This window comes from Eulemur rufifrons, chromosome 4, assembly GCF_041146395.1.
Source record: "Eulemur rufifrons isolate Redbay chromosome 4, OSU_ERuf_1, whole genome shotgun sequence".
In the NCBI taxonomy this organism is placed as follows: Eukaryota; Metazoa; Chordata; class Mammalia; order Primates; family Lemuridae; genus Eulemur; species Eulemur rufifrons.
Genome location: NC_090986.1, coordinates 46,185,117 through 46,204,509, shown reverse-complemented (window position 1 = coordinate 46,204,509; position 19,393 = coordinate 46,185,117). Strand labels below are relative to the sequence as shown.

The 19,393-nt window shown below is 34.6% G+C and overlaps 1 protein-coding gene and 1 pseudogene across 2 annotated transcripts in view; both read right to left on the bottom strand.

The window, feature by feature from the left end:
* The window catches only part of KLHL1 (kelch like family member 1), a 308,649-nt gene that overhangs the window by 117,212 nt on the left and 172,044 nt on the right, over positions 1 to 19,393 (bottom strand). For both annotated transcript variants that reach the window (XM_069467168.1, XM_069467170.1), the window contains one exon: positions 17,366 to 17,578. In XM_069467168.1, the coding sequence (XP_069323269.1) occupies positions 17,366 to 17,578 (213 nt within the window). The remainder of the gene's footprint in view (positions 1 to 17,365; positions 17,579 to 19,393) is intronic.
* On the bottom strand, positions 377 to 961 carry LOC138382654 (bcl-2-like protein 2 pseudogene; annotated as a pseudogene).

Below are 19,393 nucleotides of genomic sequence, written 5' to 3'. Positions count from 1 at the left end.
AATCCATTACAGAAATAATTTGGAACTTGGACATCACTGTGAGGTGATTTGACTCAACCAGCAAGCATTAACCTGAATGTTCAATTGACAATTAAAACTCGCTTATTTAAATCTGAACTTATTCCCTCTCATATTACCATTCTTCCTCCTTGTTATAGCCTAAGATGTGAGAAATGACCACCTAAAGAGGGGAAGACATGTTGTATATAACCAGGATCTGTGAAGTTGCCCATCAGGGCCAGGGTTTGTCTTAACAGCTTTTCTGTGTATATGTTTTTTATATATCATCTTTTTTGTCTATCCCTGTTTTACGCCTGTCTAAACATTTACTCTATTTTAAGGGCCATACCTAGCCCCACCTGGCCCTGGAACTGTTTTACTTGCTAGCGAAGAAGGCCCCTATAATTAACAGGGTCCTCAGTGCTATGGCCCCCATCAGCATTGTTTTTATTCATGCCCAGTTTCTCTCTCTTTGATGCCGTGCCTCCTCCAGGGCCATGTCCCCATAGAGAGCTGTGAACTCTGCCCAGCCCCCACTGCTGTGGATCCAGTCGGTCAGCCGTGTCTCTGGGTAGGCCACCATCCACTCCTGCACTTGTCCCACTAGTGGCTCTATCTCCCTGTTGACACTGTCAGCACATAATGCAGCCCCAAAGACGAAGAAGGCCACAAGGCAGCCCCAATTGGGCCCCCCCCCTGGAAAAACTCATTGGCGACCTGGGTGAAGCACTGCTGGGCTGAGCTGGGGGGTCACATGTAGCTGAGCCACCAGACCAGAGGAGGTACACTGGAAGTGGGTCTCGAACTCATCTCCAGCTGCCCGCATGGCTCGATGCAGCGGGTCAGCTGCTGGGCCCTTCTCTGGGCCAGTTTTACAGACATAACCCTTCTGTCTCAGCTTATAGCCTATAAAGTCTGCCACCAAAGCTCATGTGTCTGGGGCTGAGGCTGGGGTCGCCATCTGTATAAATGAATGGATATAATTCAGGGTGATTAATGATCACCCTGAAAGTTTTTGGAAGTTTTTCAAAAAACATTAAGTGGCGTGCAATTTCTACATGACCCTGATTGACCCATTTTGAGGGAAAAAAGGGAATAATCTTTAGATCTCAGGACTCCTTGGTCCCAGCCAGTCAGCTAGTGGCTGCCTTACAGAGGCCAGGAACCTGATCCCGTGTTTCTGAAAAACAAGGACTATCAAGGGCAAAAGTCTAAACAGGGTAACCAAGAAAGAGTTTTAAAAAGGAGGACCCAGCCTATTATAGTCTAGCATAGCAGCATCAACAGAACCTGTTCCATTCTCTTAGGAGCTATGCCATAAAGTCCTATACCAAACACCAGGGGCAAAAAGCCTGGTAGCAAGTAGACTAAACCTATCATGAAAAAAGTAAAATCAAGGAAAGGCTAAAGGAAGCCACAGAATTCACAGCAGTACCAGAGCAGGTGTCAGAGACTCCTCAAGAACACTCCTCAAGAACACTCGCCCGTACTTGGTGGATAGTAGTTGCTGTAGAGAAACCAACAAAGGCACTCCTTGACCCTGTTCTGTGGCTAATAAATATAACTGGCAATCTGGGCAATGAGCTGGGCTAAAAGAATACCAGTGACTCAGCGCCAGAGCGGGAGGTGGTTCCCCCCTTGGATAGAGGGCAGTTTTTACAATGAAATCTTTATAACCCATAGGTAACAGACTGGAACGGCAACAGAGAGAAGGAGAAATTAGTAGATTTACTGGCTAGGAGGAGAAGGAGACAAATGAGAGTTGTTGCTAGGTGAAACAGGCGCCGACGAGCGACAACTGGTAAAATTCTTTTGTTTTTCACAGTTACTTTTTGTTACAATAAGAGCAATACTTTACCAGGTTTCAATTTAAACTTATCCGGCACAGGGATTTTGAGCACGATTTGCTGTACACTCTTTCATGCTATAAAGTTTTTTACAGTGACAAGACACAGAGATAGATTTTTCACATAGGGTGGGGTGTACTTTCAGGTGTCCGCCTGGCTGCTCCCCTTGCGGAGATTTAGGCGTGTCTTGGCTGAAGATGCTCTCGTATAAAGCCCGGGCAGGTCACCGCTCTTTCCAGAGGGTGAGTCACCGTTATGCCGTAGGACGTCGCCACAGAAATGCAGGTTAGGACCCACTCAAACCCTGTAGCTAATCAGCTGTGGGGCTATAACACTCTCACATCTCTCATCCAGGTGACAGTCAGGAGGGGAGACAGGACAATAACACTATTTGTGGTTGCGTTACTCAGACGGAGGCGGCACTCTAAAAGCAACATATACTAGTATCTAGACAACAATTAACATAAAAGAAATCAACCACGAGCATTCAAACCAACATGAAACAAAATCCTAAAGTTTTCAGAAAAATCAAGCTATCTGTCAGGATACCAAATAGTTGCTGACATGGCCTCGTGGCCAAAACAGCGTTCCAAGTCTGAAAACAATGACCCAAACCCCGATTGAAGTCTCAGTCCTTGAGGCTTGTTCCTGGGATCTTAGCTGCATCCAGCTTTCCCAAGGAACACCAAAATGGGCCCACCAAAGGCAAACAAACCAAACATGTGTCCACCAAAGACAGACAAACCAAACACTCACCAGTGTAAGTCCAGAAGACTCCTTCAAGGAAATTGGTTAATTTTGAGGTGTTGGTGGCTGGAGCGTGGTCTGGCTGTTGCCTGGGGCTGAGGAATGTCTCTCAGGACCTCTCCTCTAGGGTAGGCACTCGACCCCGCACCAGATCCCAGGCACCAGTGGTCACCAAGGGCCCTGTATAAGGGTGGATCTCGCTGGGGCCTCCAAATGTTATAGCCTAAGGTGCGAGAAATGACCACCTAAAGACCGAATTGAGCCAAATTAGGAGTCTTTATTAGCTGGCCAGTGACCACCCCTGTTCTGGGAAAGTCCAGAGACAGAGAATGGCCCAATCTTAAAGTGGGCAGGGGTTATATACCTTCACCACTAACAATACTAACAATACACATACAGCTCAGAACATGTTGATTACAATAATTCATAAGCAAGCGACCTTACAGAAGCAAATAGCAACCGTTAAATCAAGGAACATTTCTTTAAGGAACATTTTTTCAAGGAACAGTACAATGTAACGATACACACCTGGTGATTTTAAAAAATAACTTACAAGTAAATCACTTTATTTTTTTTTCTGTTATTTATGTATTTTTCTCTCAGCTCATAGGTCATGGGCCTATGAATCACACAGCAGCAGTGAGCCTGTACACAAGATGGCTTCACTGTGGCTCACAAAGCTATAGTGATTATTGTGCCTCATCACACTCCTGTACTTGACTTGTCTTCTATTTTTATTGATAATTTAGAGTACTCCTTTACTTGCACTTCTATTTTAAGCTACTACTATTTAAGCTGCTATAAACTATTTTGTAGAATATGGTATATGAATACATATTTGCACAATTTGTATTCCCTCCTGTGATCTCTGATCTATTGATAATTCTATTTAGCAAAGTTCCTTATCTCCTCAGTCAACCTAGTATCCTAAGAGTCAACAAATAGTGTGGATTATCATAACACTGTACATGATCCTTTCATTCCACTATTCCTCTTCCATTCTAAAAGCAACTTCACTGGTTGAAATTCTTGAAATTTTTCTGAATTTTTGAAAAAGATTAATAGTTGAAATTCTTGCCTGTAGTACAAGCAATCATGTACAGAATTCAAACTATCCCCACATAGTGTCCAAAAACATACACATTTATCACTCACTTGCTGTCAGGTTTTAATTCTTTATACTACAATTGAAAGTATTCCCTAATGTAACTTAAAACACCTAGTTTAGGCTCATTTCTAACTGTATCTCCAGATCAACCTTCCACCTTGGCAAGGTTGTTCTATTTACTACACCTCACATGAACATTTTTTTCTATTGTGTCTTTAATGTGATTTTTTTCTCCTTTTGAGCTATCTGATTGACTCTTATTTGAGTTAATTTGTTTTACCCTGTTTCTAAACAACTTACTTTTAACTATAAATTATCTCCTCAAGGCTAGGCCTTATCTTATACTTGTTCTGTAATTTCCTTAATCCATGACTTAGTATTGCATTGTATACACTTAGTAGTCACCAATAGAAAAGAATATATACTATTTTTATCCTTTTTATGGTTGTATAACTAGCTGTCTTGTTCTTAAATGCTAATTGTATTTATTTAAATTTTAAGAGAAAAACCTGGAGAAGTATATTTTTTATAAAATTCTGCTATTTTTAATCCTATTTTGCAAGAGCATAATTGGAAAAGAACATATTCAAACATGTGCAGATTCATCATGGGGAACCATTATTTGTGTTTCTGCTTCCTTTAGCACTTTCACAAAATCATTTCTGATTGGCCAACACAGATCATGGTAATCGGTAAGCCACCTTTGCCAACTCAGGGAGGAGTCAGACACAGATCCAAAATGAGAAGAATGTAAGTTGTACATTTGTGCTTTTTGAGTACACTATAAGATATGATGAGACATCTGCTTTATTTGTAATACTAGATTAATTGAAGATATTTTTGACCTTATCTTCTATTTTTGTTGATGATTTAAGGTACTTCTTTACCTGAAATTGAAGACATGAAGTAATAACTTTTGACATATTAAACATGCATTGGGCTATTATCAAAGTGTTTGATTAACATCTTCGATACAACAATAAAATTAACCTAATAGATATTTATATTTTCCTTGCTGCTTCCTTTTTCTGAACTCCCCTTTTCTTTCCAAAGGTGTTTAGCATGCTCCTATGTGCCTAATCTCTATCATGGACCTTTCCTGTCCTGGATAAGCTCCCAAGGTATAACTTAATGAACTTTCTGGATTTCCCTTCTTTCAGAGCTCATATATCTCTACTTACCAAGACCAAAAAGGTAAATCTCATCAAGAAAAAATCTAAAACATATTTAATTATTTCTAGCCATACAGTTTTACTAATATTTTGTAGAAATAATGATATTTCAATATGAGCTATTATCTGAAATTGATGAACTATACTAGCTAAATGGGGTCTTAAATCATAACTTGGGTTCAAACCATCTTGTGGTGAGTAAAATGTTCCTGAAAGAATAAAGTTTATTGCAATACTCAGAGTTATCTTGCATTTCTGTTAGTTTGTCTTATAAGAAATTGCTCTGAGTTAACAGATAAGACTAAACACACACAGACTTAGATTGATCATAGTTAATAAGTGAAATATGCTAAGTATAACTGTCGTTCTTAAGCATACCTTGAGAGGGATAAATCTGCAATTAGTCTACACACTATATCTAGATGAGATAACTGCCACCTGCCTTAAACCATTAAAGAGCACCTGGCTTCATAAGAAAGATTGAGAAGTCTTCCTTAACTTCTCTTACACTTTATTTCAGAGAAGTTAATTCTGATGGTCGGAAGCTCCCGGAAATACTTTGACACAAATATGCAAGACAGCAATTGAAGAGACTGCATTCAGTTTACTGTCGGAAAATTGGATACCCTGATTTCAGTAATAACATGGACCTAGTACTAAACTTTTTGTCTTGTTTTGTTTTGCTCAATTATCTTTAAATGAAAACGTTTTAATTTGTCTCACACTAATTATAAGGTATCAGTCAGTATTTTGCTTCCCTCCTTTCACTATGAGAAGCTGGAGAAAAATTTTAATCACTTCGTATTTGCAGATTTCCAGCTTTCTTCAGATTGACTCTGATCAAAGCCTAACATACCTCTTTTGATCATCATCAGTGAAATAAGTTCCTGTGAAAACATCAAGGTAGATGCATATTGCAAGTCAATAAGGGATTAAAATAATTCTCTTAAGTAAAGCAAATTCCTCTGGGAATACACTTTGTAGAGTTTCTAAAGTTTGAATATGGAATGAGTTTCTCAAACATCTTCACTAAGAAAACTTCAGGGATAAGGGAAAATGTAAGTTTATTAGTATTGATACTAAGGACATTAATAGAATTTGGAATGTGTCAAAACCTATGCCAGAAACTTTGGAGAATGCAAAAATAATTTATCAGTTCCTGACTTAAAGTAATTTATAGTATAATAGAGCATACGGTTATTATTTTCTGGTACTTATAATTAAGCAGTGGTATATTAAGATGTGTTCAGAAACTGCCCGTTATATCTTCATCTGACAACCCAGTTTTCAGTTGATTGACTTTTTTCAAAACAGGAATTATTAAACTACCCACTCTTCTGTTCTTTACACATGACCTTCCTGGACTTGCATAGCAGTTGGAAGTCATGGCAAGCTGCTACAGTAATCAATTTAATGTGTAGATACATGCTGGAGGATAATTGTTTAAAGTGATATTCTCCAGTGCATATGATAATATAGTAGGTTTCTTAGCATGGGAACCATACATATTCTTACCGTGCCATACACGATGTCACCTACAGAACAACCAACCTTATTTTTCTTAAATATGACTGATTGGTATTTTAGTTTGGTTTTGTTTTTGCTTCTGTATTTCTTTTGTAAAATGAAGACATTGTAATGTCTTCAAAGGATGTGAAAGTAAATGGTAGAGTATGGAGACTTTGCCAAGCACAAGGCTTACTAACAGAAAAATCACTCAACTAACATTACTGCTTCCCATGCTCTTTCCCCTTTCCTTGCCATTCTCTCTTCTCATATAGCCTTATGAAGCTTATTCTAAGTGAAATGAAGGTATCGCTTCTTATCTCAGTGAAAGAAAAACCCATCCTGACCTAGGGCCAAAATTTAGCTCTGGAAATGTTTTTGATTTTTTAATATGTAGGATCTTTGATTTCTAACTTGTGATAACATTAAATTACCAGGTCCATGAGAAATGCTAAGTAATTAAGATTTATGATTGTCATGATAAATTATAGTTATTAGATATAGAGGTTTGTATAAATATTTCTATTCATAATTTGGTCAATTTCTGTGGAATTGTAAATGCTGCTTATCAATTAATGCTATTTGCATTTATGAGCCTCTGTAACTCACAGTTTTGCTCTGGTTTCTAGAACACAACATTATAATGGAATCCTAGTCTTTTTTGCACATTAAATTGATCAGTTTTCACCATGGAACATTGCCATACATAAAGGCCATAACTACCAGAGGCAGAAAGAGAATTTTGGGAAAATCCTTAATGGTAAGACTCTGTCTTTCCTCTGGCAAGTACTTATATTTTGAAATGGCATCAACTGGAAATATTGGAACTACTTTTTATAAGAAACAAATTGTTAGCTATGAATACTATATAGAAAATGTTATTTATACTAGCAAATATATAGGAATATATGTTTTATATATAAGAATTATATATGTATGTATATATGTATAAATTAAATAATAAATATGAAAACATTTATAATTATAGCATAGATAGTATTAGCAAATAATATGCTAAAGTTGAAACTTATGTTGAGAATGGAGGAATTGTCCATTATTAGAACTAAGTACTAGTCAAGAACCATAAAACAAGCTGGCTACGTGTGAAAAGGTATAGAGACTTTGTGTCAGAAAGTGACACCAGACCCCTGCTGGACTAAGCATTGTACCACTAGTACTGATAATACTTTTTTTTTTTTTTTTTCTGCTATTACTGCTTGCTGGCATGTCATCCTCCATGGATCTCTCATGTTTCTGCCCAGTATGTGAAGAGAGGCTTTCATTGCCTTTGTTCTGGACTATCCTTTCAAGAATGTTTGAATAGCAAACAACTTTGGAAGCTAGAGATAATGTTTCCCTCTGGAGCAAATGACAGATTTGTTTACTGTTCAGTTAAAAAAAAAGAAAGAAAGAAAGAAAGAAAAGGAAAAAAATATATATAACATCTTCCTTCAGGGTAAAAAGCAGCCATGCTCACTGCCCATTATAAAATATTCAGGTTCCTTGAGCTCAGGGTTCCTTTTCTGTAATGCAACTTATTACATGTCCAGGTGTTACCTGGCCCTCTTCACATCACCCTGTGGTAACTGGCATTTGTGGAAATGGGGTAAATGCTGACATTCTGACTACTACTTTTGCCATGAACACTATAGTCTTTTGCTCTAACCCAGGAGTCTCATATTTTCTGCCAGCATCCATGAAACCATGGCTGGGTAAGTGCTAGCTTGCAAACAGAATAAAATTTCAGATTCTTTACAGTTTTTGACATAGCTCGGGTCTCAGCCCTGCTCACTTGGGTGGATAATAGCAACTTCTGAATTTCAAATTTTGCTCACCTGTTAAAAACCTTTATCTGTGATCACCCTTCTCTTGCTATTACACTGTAATCTTGCATAACAAATACTTAGCTCATATTTCCCTAAACTTCTTCTGAATCTTTTTTCTCATTCAATAAATTGAACTAGAAAGTAAATATTAATTCTAGGAAAAATGCTAGTAGGTATATCGATATATTCCTTCCTTTTACCTAATTTGATATTTCCATCACGAGATAAAATTTTATCCATTTTATTTCTTACGATTTCATATTAATCCTTTTTCCTTCCCACACTCAGGACTGCTACCCTAGCTCAGATGCTAATCTCTCTTATATTTGATATAATTATCTAACTTGTCTTCTGATTAAATCTTCACACATGTTGTTGCCCCAGTTCAACCTTTTTCAAAAACACAAATAAAACACAAATGATTATGCTATTCCCCTAGGTGATACCTCCAGTGGTTCTCCCAAAGAACATTCCAAACCTGACAAAACACTGTATAAATCTCTCAGTTTTCTGTCTACTAATTTTTCCAGTGTCATCTTTCACTGTGTTTGCATGATTTCTATATTGCAGTTATGCCAAACACCTTGTAATAGTCTACGGCATGTATTTCCTGTTGCATTGAATTAGCTCCCTCTACCTAAAAAGCCCTCCTTCTCCTGAGTCCCTGACAAACACCTACTTCTTTTCTAAGACCCAGTACATGTTACTTCCTTTATGAAGCTTTTCCTTGATGCTGGGGGATATGGTTTGCTTCTCCCTTTGTGCCCCCTATTTTTTTCCATACTTATTAGCATCATATTCATCTACAACACTTAATGGCACACATTTATTTATTTCTGTCTCTATCTGCCCCTAGTAGACTATTATACTTTCTATGCCCCACAGCTAGCAAAGCACCTGACACACAGTTTACATTGATATATGGTGATGAATAAGTAACACATTAAAAATGCATTATTGATTAAAATATATTCTTGAAAAACTATATGTATTCATTCACCTATTCATGCATTCATCTTTCCAAACTTCCACCTTATACATTAAGTAACATAATCTAATATTCCTATTAAATCCTCTTCTTTTTGGTCATTCATCACATTGACACCACCGGATAATACTTGTAGTTCAACGTTCCAAATATAAACAGAATATAGTTACTACCGCAACCCTGGAACAAGCTAAGATCATCAGCACTTGAGGTATTACAATACCCTCCTGACAGGTATGTCTGCTCTAATCCTTCTTCTTAGTTCTGCTTATTTTTCATTTGCCTCCTCCTCATCCAGTTGCACTATTCTCTGTCCTGCTCAATTCCTTTAGAGACTGAACTTTCTGGCAGTGCATTGCCTGACTTGCTTGCTGATTCACTTTTGGCTGGGTTTAGCTAATGGTAATTATAAGTAGAAGGTCAGAGAGTGGGAGGGAAGGTAAGAATATTTCTTCTCTACTACAAAATGTGGCTGTGATGCTGCCCTTTATGACTACAGCTCAAATAGGGCAGGATCTGCCATAGCTCTGGTCTCTAAGGTATAATAATAAGGGTCCCTCCATCATCCCCTTAGTTCCAGGTCTCTGAGTCCTCAATAAACCTTGTTGGTTTCCTTAACCAACTTTAATATGCCTTGTTGGTTTCACTGGCCAAACCTTTGTACATAGTGCCTTCATTAAAATCTCTTAAATCGAAATATGAGAAAAATATGCATAGATATAAAAAGCATTTATCTATAAAAACTGAGAACCAAAAGGTACAAGACGGTAGAGAATTTAAAGACAGAAGGGCTAAAGAAAGAACAGAAACTTAGACTTCCTCGGAAGACAATCTGGACACTGCAGATTTAAAAGCAATTTGCTGTATTCTTGGTCCATGATGTAATTTCACTTATTAGTTGTCCGGGTATACTAATAAATTTTAGAAAGTGTCACATAGAATAATATTTACAAGATTGAAATACCTGGGACATTTCTAAAATAGTTTAGAGTTGCTATTAAAAACAAATTTTCTCTTCCCTAATGACTAGTATTGCACTATTGTCTGTGTATTGTGATGAGAACTCTCCATATGGAAAAGATAACACAGGAAATATAACAAATTGGCTAGAACTCATAAAGGATATCCCTATGAATACCATGGATGGAAAGGTAGCACATAGTTAGCCAAATTTCATTGGTATGTTTATGTTAATAAGATTTTTGTTAGTAAGTTTCTTTTAAACACTGCAATTCTCGAGATAATATCTAATTAGAATTATATAGTAATTTATTTAAATAAATCTGATAAAATGTGAATGCATTGTTTTGTATCATATATCATCCTCCTTCTTTCTTAAATATAATTAATAAAAATTGAACAATAATTTTAAACAATGATATATGATTTAAACATGTGAAAAATATTTTCATATATTTTATCTCATTTTAATATAATTTTTTGAGGAATGTAAGAAGGTATTATTATATTCGATATGAAGGAATTAAAAATCATGAAATTGAGTGCTTTGGCCATATTTATTAAGCTTGAAAGAGTTACGGCCAGAACTCATATTAAAGATTTTGATTCCCAAAACTTTCATTAAATATATTTGTTCTTAAATCTGTGCTAAAATTTTATACCACATTATTTATGGATAATAGAGGTACATTTGTTCTTTTTCTTTTAGAAAGAAGGAAATTAACTCAGGAGAGATTGTGAAGAATGAATACAAGTGGGGAAAGATGTCTTAGAGTTAGGCAACGAACATGCAGTTCATTGAAAAAAATGATAAGGCTTAATTTAAAAGCAATGATAACATACACAGAGATGAGATTTAAAACATTTTAAAAATGCACATTCAAGAAAAAGTAAAATGTTTTGTGACACCAGGAACAAGAAAGTAATAGCTGTTGAGAAAAACTTTATTTACAGAGAAAACTTTTATCATTGTTTCTGGACATGAAATAAGGACAAAATGTCATTCTACTTCCCTAAAAAACACGATCGATTGATGACCCTGGCACTTACTGTCTAAATAGATCTTTATATTTCAGGCATAACTTATTTATCTGCCCAGTTTTATGCATATTTTAGAATATGCTGAGAATAATGTATATTAGGGTGAATGTCTATTAGCACAAAGTGAAATCTAATGGTCAAGGTAAAATTCCATCTTTTATTTTTATAAGAGATGAATATTATATGTGATTATTCACTGAAACCAGATTTCAGGTGTTCATTGTGATTAAATATTCATCACTTCTAAATTCTTACCTCATATTTGCCATCTCTTAGCCTTCTTTTGAAAAGAGTACAGTACTTAAGCTGAATTGTAGCAAATTGAGAAGTTGTTTAATGGTTTGGAAAAACCTCACAGCTGACTGAATCGAGAATAACACATTCATTATTATTTATGATTCTATTTCCTGGTCTTTATAGGTCACTTTATTGAATTCACTGAATATCTTCTTTTCCAGCTCAGCAAAGCCAATTTTGCATGCTATTTTGTGGTAGACAGACTCAGAAATGGAAGAAAGCTAATTTCTTTAAATATAAAAATACCTAAAATACACTTAATTTAGGATAATTTATTCTAAATAAAAATCCATGGTGTATTAACTTTAACCATAAAAATTCCAAAACTTTAAAAAATATAATCACCTAGGATATTGATTCCCTAGTGTTTCTGCATATCAACCTTTTTGTGGGTCTTTAATAGAAGTTATTTGGAATAAGTGTTCATCAGAAAAGTAAGGGATTTCATGAGTTAGAGTTAAGGGATTATTTGTATTAAGATACTTGGGAGACAATTCTGTCACAATCTGCATTGTGAAATTCCAAAATAGGGATATGGCATGATGAGTTTATATAGGTTTATACATTTTTTTTTTAATGTGAAACACTATTTTGGTGAATACCTTCAAATGATATTTGTCCAGGGACAAAGTGCTGGGGAAATATTCATACTAATCTAGAGTAAATCATTGAAAACATTTCAGAGACCAATGCAGAGGTGTTAAGAAGGTTGAATAATGCAAACGCAGAGTGTTTTTATTGTTTAGTAATTTATAATTTCACCATAAGCATTTGTCACTTTATTCTTAGGGAAACATGGGATATTTTGACTTAAAAGATCACGTTTAATCCTTATACATGTATTTAACATGTACTTAGCCTGCCCAAGAGTTGAACAATAAATAATTCCAGCCTACTTGAAGTACCAAAAGAAAAAAAGCAAGAGATAAACTATGGAATTATAAGGTATATGAATTTCACAAAACTATTACAGTAGGAGTATATAACCTCAGAACATCATTTATTAAAACCCAGGGGACAATAAAAATAATTAAAGGCATTCTTAAGAGAGTCTATCAAATATGTTTTTAATGTAAAAAGTATTTTAAGTATTTTAAAAAAATAATATAGAACTTTAAATATAGATTTGCTGATCATACATTTCCATAGTATAATACATGATAATTTAAAATATAATGAAAATATTAACTTTCATTAAATCTCGTCTTCTAATTTTACTTTCTGCTTATCAGAGATTAACTCTCCCTTGCCTACAATCATGATCTAAGTTAGTTATTGCAGTTTTGTCACACCATGAGAATAAGAAAGGTATATGTAGTCATGTCCTTTAAACTGCACCAGAAAAAATCATTTATGTAATGCTTCTTTTAAATGACTATTTTTCTTTTTTTTAATTTCAGAATATTACAGGGATACAAACGCTTTCGTTACATATATTGCCTTTGTACCACCCAAGTCAGAGCTACAAGCGTGCCCATCCCCCAGACAGCGTACACAGCATCTACTGGGTGCGAATATACCCATCCCCTCTCCCACCTGTCTGACACCTGATGAATGTTACTTCCATATGTGCACATAAGTGTTGATTGATTAGTACCAATTTGATAGTGAGTACATGTGGTACTTGTTTTTCCATTGTTGTGATACTTCACTTAGAAGAATGGGCTCCAGTTCCACCTAGGTTAATACAATAGGTAGTTCATCATTTTTTATGGCTGAGTAGTACACCATGGTATACATATACCACATTTTATTAATCCAGTTATGTATTGATGAGTACCTGGGTTGTTTCCACATCTTTGCAATTGTGAATTGTGCTGCTATAAACATTCAAGCGCAGACGTCTTTTTAATAAAATGGCTTTTTTTTTTCCTTTGGGTAAATACCCAGTAGTGGGATTGCTGGATCAAATGGTAGTTCTACTTTATTTCTTTGAGGCATCTCCATATTACTTTCCTTAGAGGTTGTACTAATTTGCAGTCCCACCAGCAGTGTATAAGTCTTCTTATCTCTTTGTATCCACACCAACATTTGTTGTTTGAGTACCTTTTGACAAAAACCATTCTCACTGGAGTTAAGTGATATCTTATTGCGGTTTTGATTTGCATTTCCCTGATGCTTAGAGATATTGAGGATTTTTTTCATGTTTGTTGGCCATTGGTCTGTCTTCTTTTGAAAAGTTTCTGTTCATGTCCTTTGCCCAGTTTTTATTGGGGCTGTTTGATTTTTTTCTTGCTGATTTTCCTGAATTCTATATAGATTCTACATATCAACAGTTGAAACTTGACAGTTTTTAAATGTTCTTCAGAAGAAAATAATTTTCTTTAAAATTAATAATTAAATTTAATTCTTTAAAATCTATTAATATTTATTAAATCATTATTCCATGCCAAATACAGACAGATTTACTTTAGTGAAAAACAGGAATCCGAAGAAGTATACCAAGAATATTTTAAAGAATCACATTAGTACTTTTAGATTATTGTTGTATAATTCATTTATAATAAAAGAAATAAAGAGTATGCATGAAATTGATGGGAAAACTGATGGGTTTTCAGATCAAATTTAAATGCATTTTGAAATAAATATTAAATATTTTACATGTAGTATTCTCTTTAATCCCTTTTCTACAATATTTTATTTTGGGTACTTTAATTAAGTCTCAGTTTTCTTAGGTATAAACAAAATATCCAAAACACAGAAGACATATAGTGAAACATTTAATGAAAAAATATGCAGAAAACACATAGCATTATATCAGCATATTTAAGTACTAAATTAATAAAAACATTATGTCTGTTGAAAATATGATTAAATATTTATATAGACATATAGTTATAAGATGTAATTCATAGTTTAAAATATAAACAGGGTGATATTATTTACCGATAATGATACTATATATATATTTAAAAACAGTATTAGAGAAATAAATGACATGGGTATATGTTTATTAAGATGAAGTTTATAATGAAAGTTAATAGGCTCAGTAAATAACAATTATGTGATTATAAACTTCAAGGAAATGGTTATAGATTCCTAAATATTACTTAATTTTTCAGGAAATATTTTCTTCTAATTTCAATAAATTTAGGAGGCTTTGTGGTTTAAGTAATGTATAATTTGTGGTTTAAGTAATGTAGATTTCTGTTTGAGGTATAACCAGAAAAATTGAAATGTTTAGTATCTATGTTGTTTTTTCTACTGTGGATATCAAGATATACCCTAAGATGTTTAGCAGCTTTAAAAGTCCATGTGCAAGGTTGTAAATGCCAAATTCAATTAAACTTTTCATTGACTCTGATTGGACATTGAGGGAAATATAAAGCCAACTATAAATAAACATTGCACTCATTTTCCTTTAGTGGAAGAAGAACCACATTAAGTGTCAGATACAACTGGAATAAAATCTGATTTCTAGAACTTAATAAGAAGAGGGTAATGATGCTGATTTCCAATTTACTCTTTGTCAATGGGAATAACAATATCTACTACATAGAGATATTGTAGAGATTAAATGAGATAAAATTGATTGGTAACTAAAGAAAAAAACAAATATCTGTTATTTCCTATTCTATAACTGTTCTTCCATCCCTAGTGTCTTTATAGGAACCTCCAAAATTTCTGGATTCAAGATATTTTTATGATCTTCCAGGTTGGAGAGCAAACATGGAAACAACATTCATTACATAGTAATATCTCTGTGTATGTTCGTATCTACAGGAACCTCAGATTTAAAAAAAACTGGATTTTCCACTAGCTCTATGACCTGTAAAAAAATCACTTAACCTCTTTGAGTCTGTTACTCTGTACAGTGTAATTAATAATCCTACCTTGCAGCTGTGTTTTTATGATTAGAAATATTCTGTGTAAAATTCTTACAATGCACTCAATTTATTAATATTAATTATGGAAGTGATAGTCTCTCCTATATCCAAAGACATTTTATGAAAAGAAAATATTTTTTTTCTTTTTCTTCCTGCATATCTGTTATTTGAAAGTATATGTAAAGATATGTGTGTAATATCCTCAATTTGTAAGGTGAAGAATGGAGAATAGATATATGCTACATTTATGTCTATTGGACACTGTGATAAATGTTAACTTAAAAGCCTTTTTCTACTTAATTACACTAAAACAAAAAAAAATATTTTATGTGCTAATGTTAATAAATATTGCTTCACTAGCCAAGGTATATTGGCTTAACCAATAAGAAATAAATCCCATTGTAATGTGTAGCCTAAGGAATGACTAAGCCAATAGAAAGTTACTCTCCATTCCAAATTAACAATTTAATGACATGTACAGGTAGGAGTGTATCCCCATACCTTATGGCCTAAGAGTGTGGAAAGAGGGCATGAAGTAAAGACATATGCTGAGAAGAAGGAGCCCTGGTCACATGCTTGGCCTCTTCCGATATGTTTCCTACTATTTCTGATAATTTTTTAGCACCAAAACTCTACATTCCCCACATTTCAACAAACACTGAAGGGACATTGTCACAGCATCTGTCAATGGCTAGTAACTAGTTATCATTGGCTAATAGTGATCATTGACTATTTCTGCCCTGAGAGAGGACTCTCAGACTCTAAAATATCTGGCGTCAGATCCCAGGGTAGGAGATTTGCAAAAATCTACTACTTTGCATCACAATTTATTCTTTATCCAGATATCTAAATACACGTTTCCTTTTCTTTGTAAAAACCTGGTGTTATGATAAGCTCATTTAGTTTGTTAGGCAAAATATTCATAAATTCTTTCCTTCAATTTTTACTCCTTTAATCATGTCAGCAGCCAAAGGAAGCACAATTATTACCTTATATATAAAGCTTCTTTTTTTTTTCTCATTTTTGGTATGATGATGTGTTTTTAACTTTCCAGTCTTAATATATGACCATAAATCTCACTTCCACACCTGTTATTACCACTGCATACTTGCCTACCATTCTTTCTTGATGTGTTGATTCTCTGTCTTACTTTCCCATTTATACGTGGATTAGTAAAAATTTTGACGGTAGCTTGGACCCAAATGAAAAATCTGATGAATGATGTAGGCCTCCCATCTCTACTCCCTCACACAAAATATATACACACAAAATTATATCTATTAATTCAGAGGTAAGTTCCACCTTCAATTATATTTTTGAATAGCCTGAGAATCCAGGGACCCTGGATTAACAGTGCTGAGCATAGTTAATTTTGCAACACCTCAAGTTAGTTTAAAGATACAAGACTCAGAATCAGGGAACTAGCTACTCTTCCTCTAATAAGTTGAGTGAACTTAATGTTCTTATCAATTTTCTTGTGCCCTACTTAACTCATTAATAAAATGGGATGGTTGACTTACTTGGTGTCTACAGTCTCCTTAACTTCAACTATCAAAGATTCTATAATTTCAGTACTATTACCTCATAACTCTACCATTCAGGAACATGTTGGGCCTTAAAAATGCCATACAATATGTATTATCTTCAAAGAATGATCACATTATTGCATCTTAGGTCAAATTTAGATAGATGATACATGGGCAATGTATTATGATTAGGTGTTTTACATATATCGTCTGACTGATTTCCACAAAACTTTTGTGGAGCAGTATGATTATATTTTACAGATAAGGAAATTGAATATTAGAGAAATTAAGTGATATTATCATAGTCATGCAAGAGATCATGAGTCAGTAGGTGGTGGAGATAGGATTCAGATCCAAGATCTATCACCCGTCATTTTCCACCGTCAAATTTATCTTAAAAAGGGTAATTGATTAAAGCTTTTAAATGGGAATAAAGAATTAAAATGTGTTTTGTGGTTGACTTTTAATATCAGAGTTTTCATTAGGTCGTATGTATTAAAAGAGCATCACGCAGAATTACCTGTGGGGGAAGCAGTGGCAATCTTATAAAGGCAAGAAGCATACTCAGGTCATTGCATCTCCTCTGCATGTCATACTTGACCCACATCATCAATGCATGGAAAATGGTTTCTTCATCAGGAACATTTACATCATCACTGGCCAGTAGTTTATGGAGCTCCTCAGCTGGAAGGAGTAAAAACTCTTGATTTCTGATAACTTCCATTATGTTTTCCTGCAGGGAAAAAACATCTTGACATAAATTCGGCTTCACTTTTATTTAGCTAGTAAAGCATCTTAGAAAGAAAAAAGAAAAGTAGTCAATAACCTTTGTTCTCATTATAACATAATCCTTGAGACTCATTCCTTCAGAAACTAGAAGCTGTTAAGATGAAAGCAATGTAACTGTAATTGAAATGTAAATGTATCCCAGACAGCACAGATCTTGTAATAACTGGAGGATTATAATGTTGAGCTTTGTTATGCAGGCAGAATGTACTAAGTGATTAAATGTTCAAGTTTCAAGTGTACTGCTATATTTGGTGACTATGAAAAGAGTAACTTTTAACATTTTTAAAAGCTCAAATATATATATTTATATATGTATGTATGAATCAGAAAATGGCAATAAAATTATACAGAGAAAAGTAACACTTTAAGATACATCATTGCTTATTCAAAAGGCAAAAAAACAGGACAGATAGGCCATAGAAATCACAAAATCCCACATGTTCCACCCTCTTATTATGTCTCGTACCTCCCTCCTTTCATGACAATTTCTTTGGCTTAATTCAGTTTCCCATTTGTTTTCTTCCAGATTGCCGCCATAACCTCCTAATTACTCTGCCTGATGCTATTCTTAGCTTCTCAATTGCATCCTCTATATTGATGCCAGAATGATATTTCTAAAGCATAAATATGCTCATAGTGTTCTTCTGAAGTTTTTGTTTTGTTTTGTTTTGTTTTGTTTTGTTTTATAGTCTCCCCTTGTCTTTGTTTCAAATTTTTCATTTAAGCACACTAGTATTATAATCTGACCTCTTCTAGTTCTAATTATTCATTTTCTTCCCTGATTTGCATGTCAGTTTCCAAAACTACTTCCTCTTTTTTCAATTTTCCAAGCTGTTTGACATGCCCTCCTTTTTTTTTTCTCAGTTGAGAAAAATGGATTTTATACGCCTTGTTTTCTTCATTTCTGCCATATTTCAAGATTTAATTCAAGAGATACCTGTTGTACATGGGCTTCTCAAGCCTTCTATTCAGCCTCATTTGATCTGCCTACCCCTCCAGGAAACCTTCACAATGCATGGTGTGTATATCCCTGCCACAGCAGTGACCAAACTGCAGCCTAATCTTTGGTGCACTTAGGGGTCTTATCACAAATTGTAAACTGTTAAACCTTGACTTATATAACATTTTTTATCTAGATCTGGCATAGAGCCTGGAAAATAGCAGGGGAACAGCACATATTTATTGAATACATGAATTGATGATCTTTGTAGAGACAAAGAAGAATGTAGAAATAGCAGAGTAGTAGAGTGTTCTTCAATCATATTTTTAAAACTACTTGTCAATCACTTTCTTACATTTTAAACAGAACGGCCTCCGTGGATGATGTCCTGCTAGAGAATACAGAGATACACTATTTGGCCTTCTCTTTGCTCCATCTCCTTATGTGTCCTGAGATAGTTCCAAAGAAGACATGACAAAGGCTACTCAGATCATGGTTGTAAAGCCACCTTTGTGGCAGAAATATCAATAGGACACAAATTTTAGGGTAAAACCTGAAGTAGAGTGAGGTTAGGACTGTTTCAAAGAAGGTATCGTGACTATGCTAAAACAGTAGAACATTCCTCAAGTGACCATTAATCTGTATGCTAGAGCAGATTCAAACTTATTTTCTGAGGAGAAATCTGACCTATATTGTTAGTATTAATATATCCTTGGAGCTTAAGTGCCCTCAGCTTTCAGAAGAAGGTGTAACTTTAACTTTCTTTTGGGGCATCTGCCATATAGTAGCATTCATTTTATAATAATGATATAATTTGTA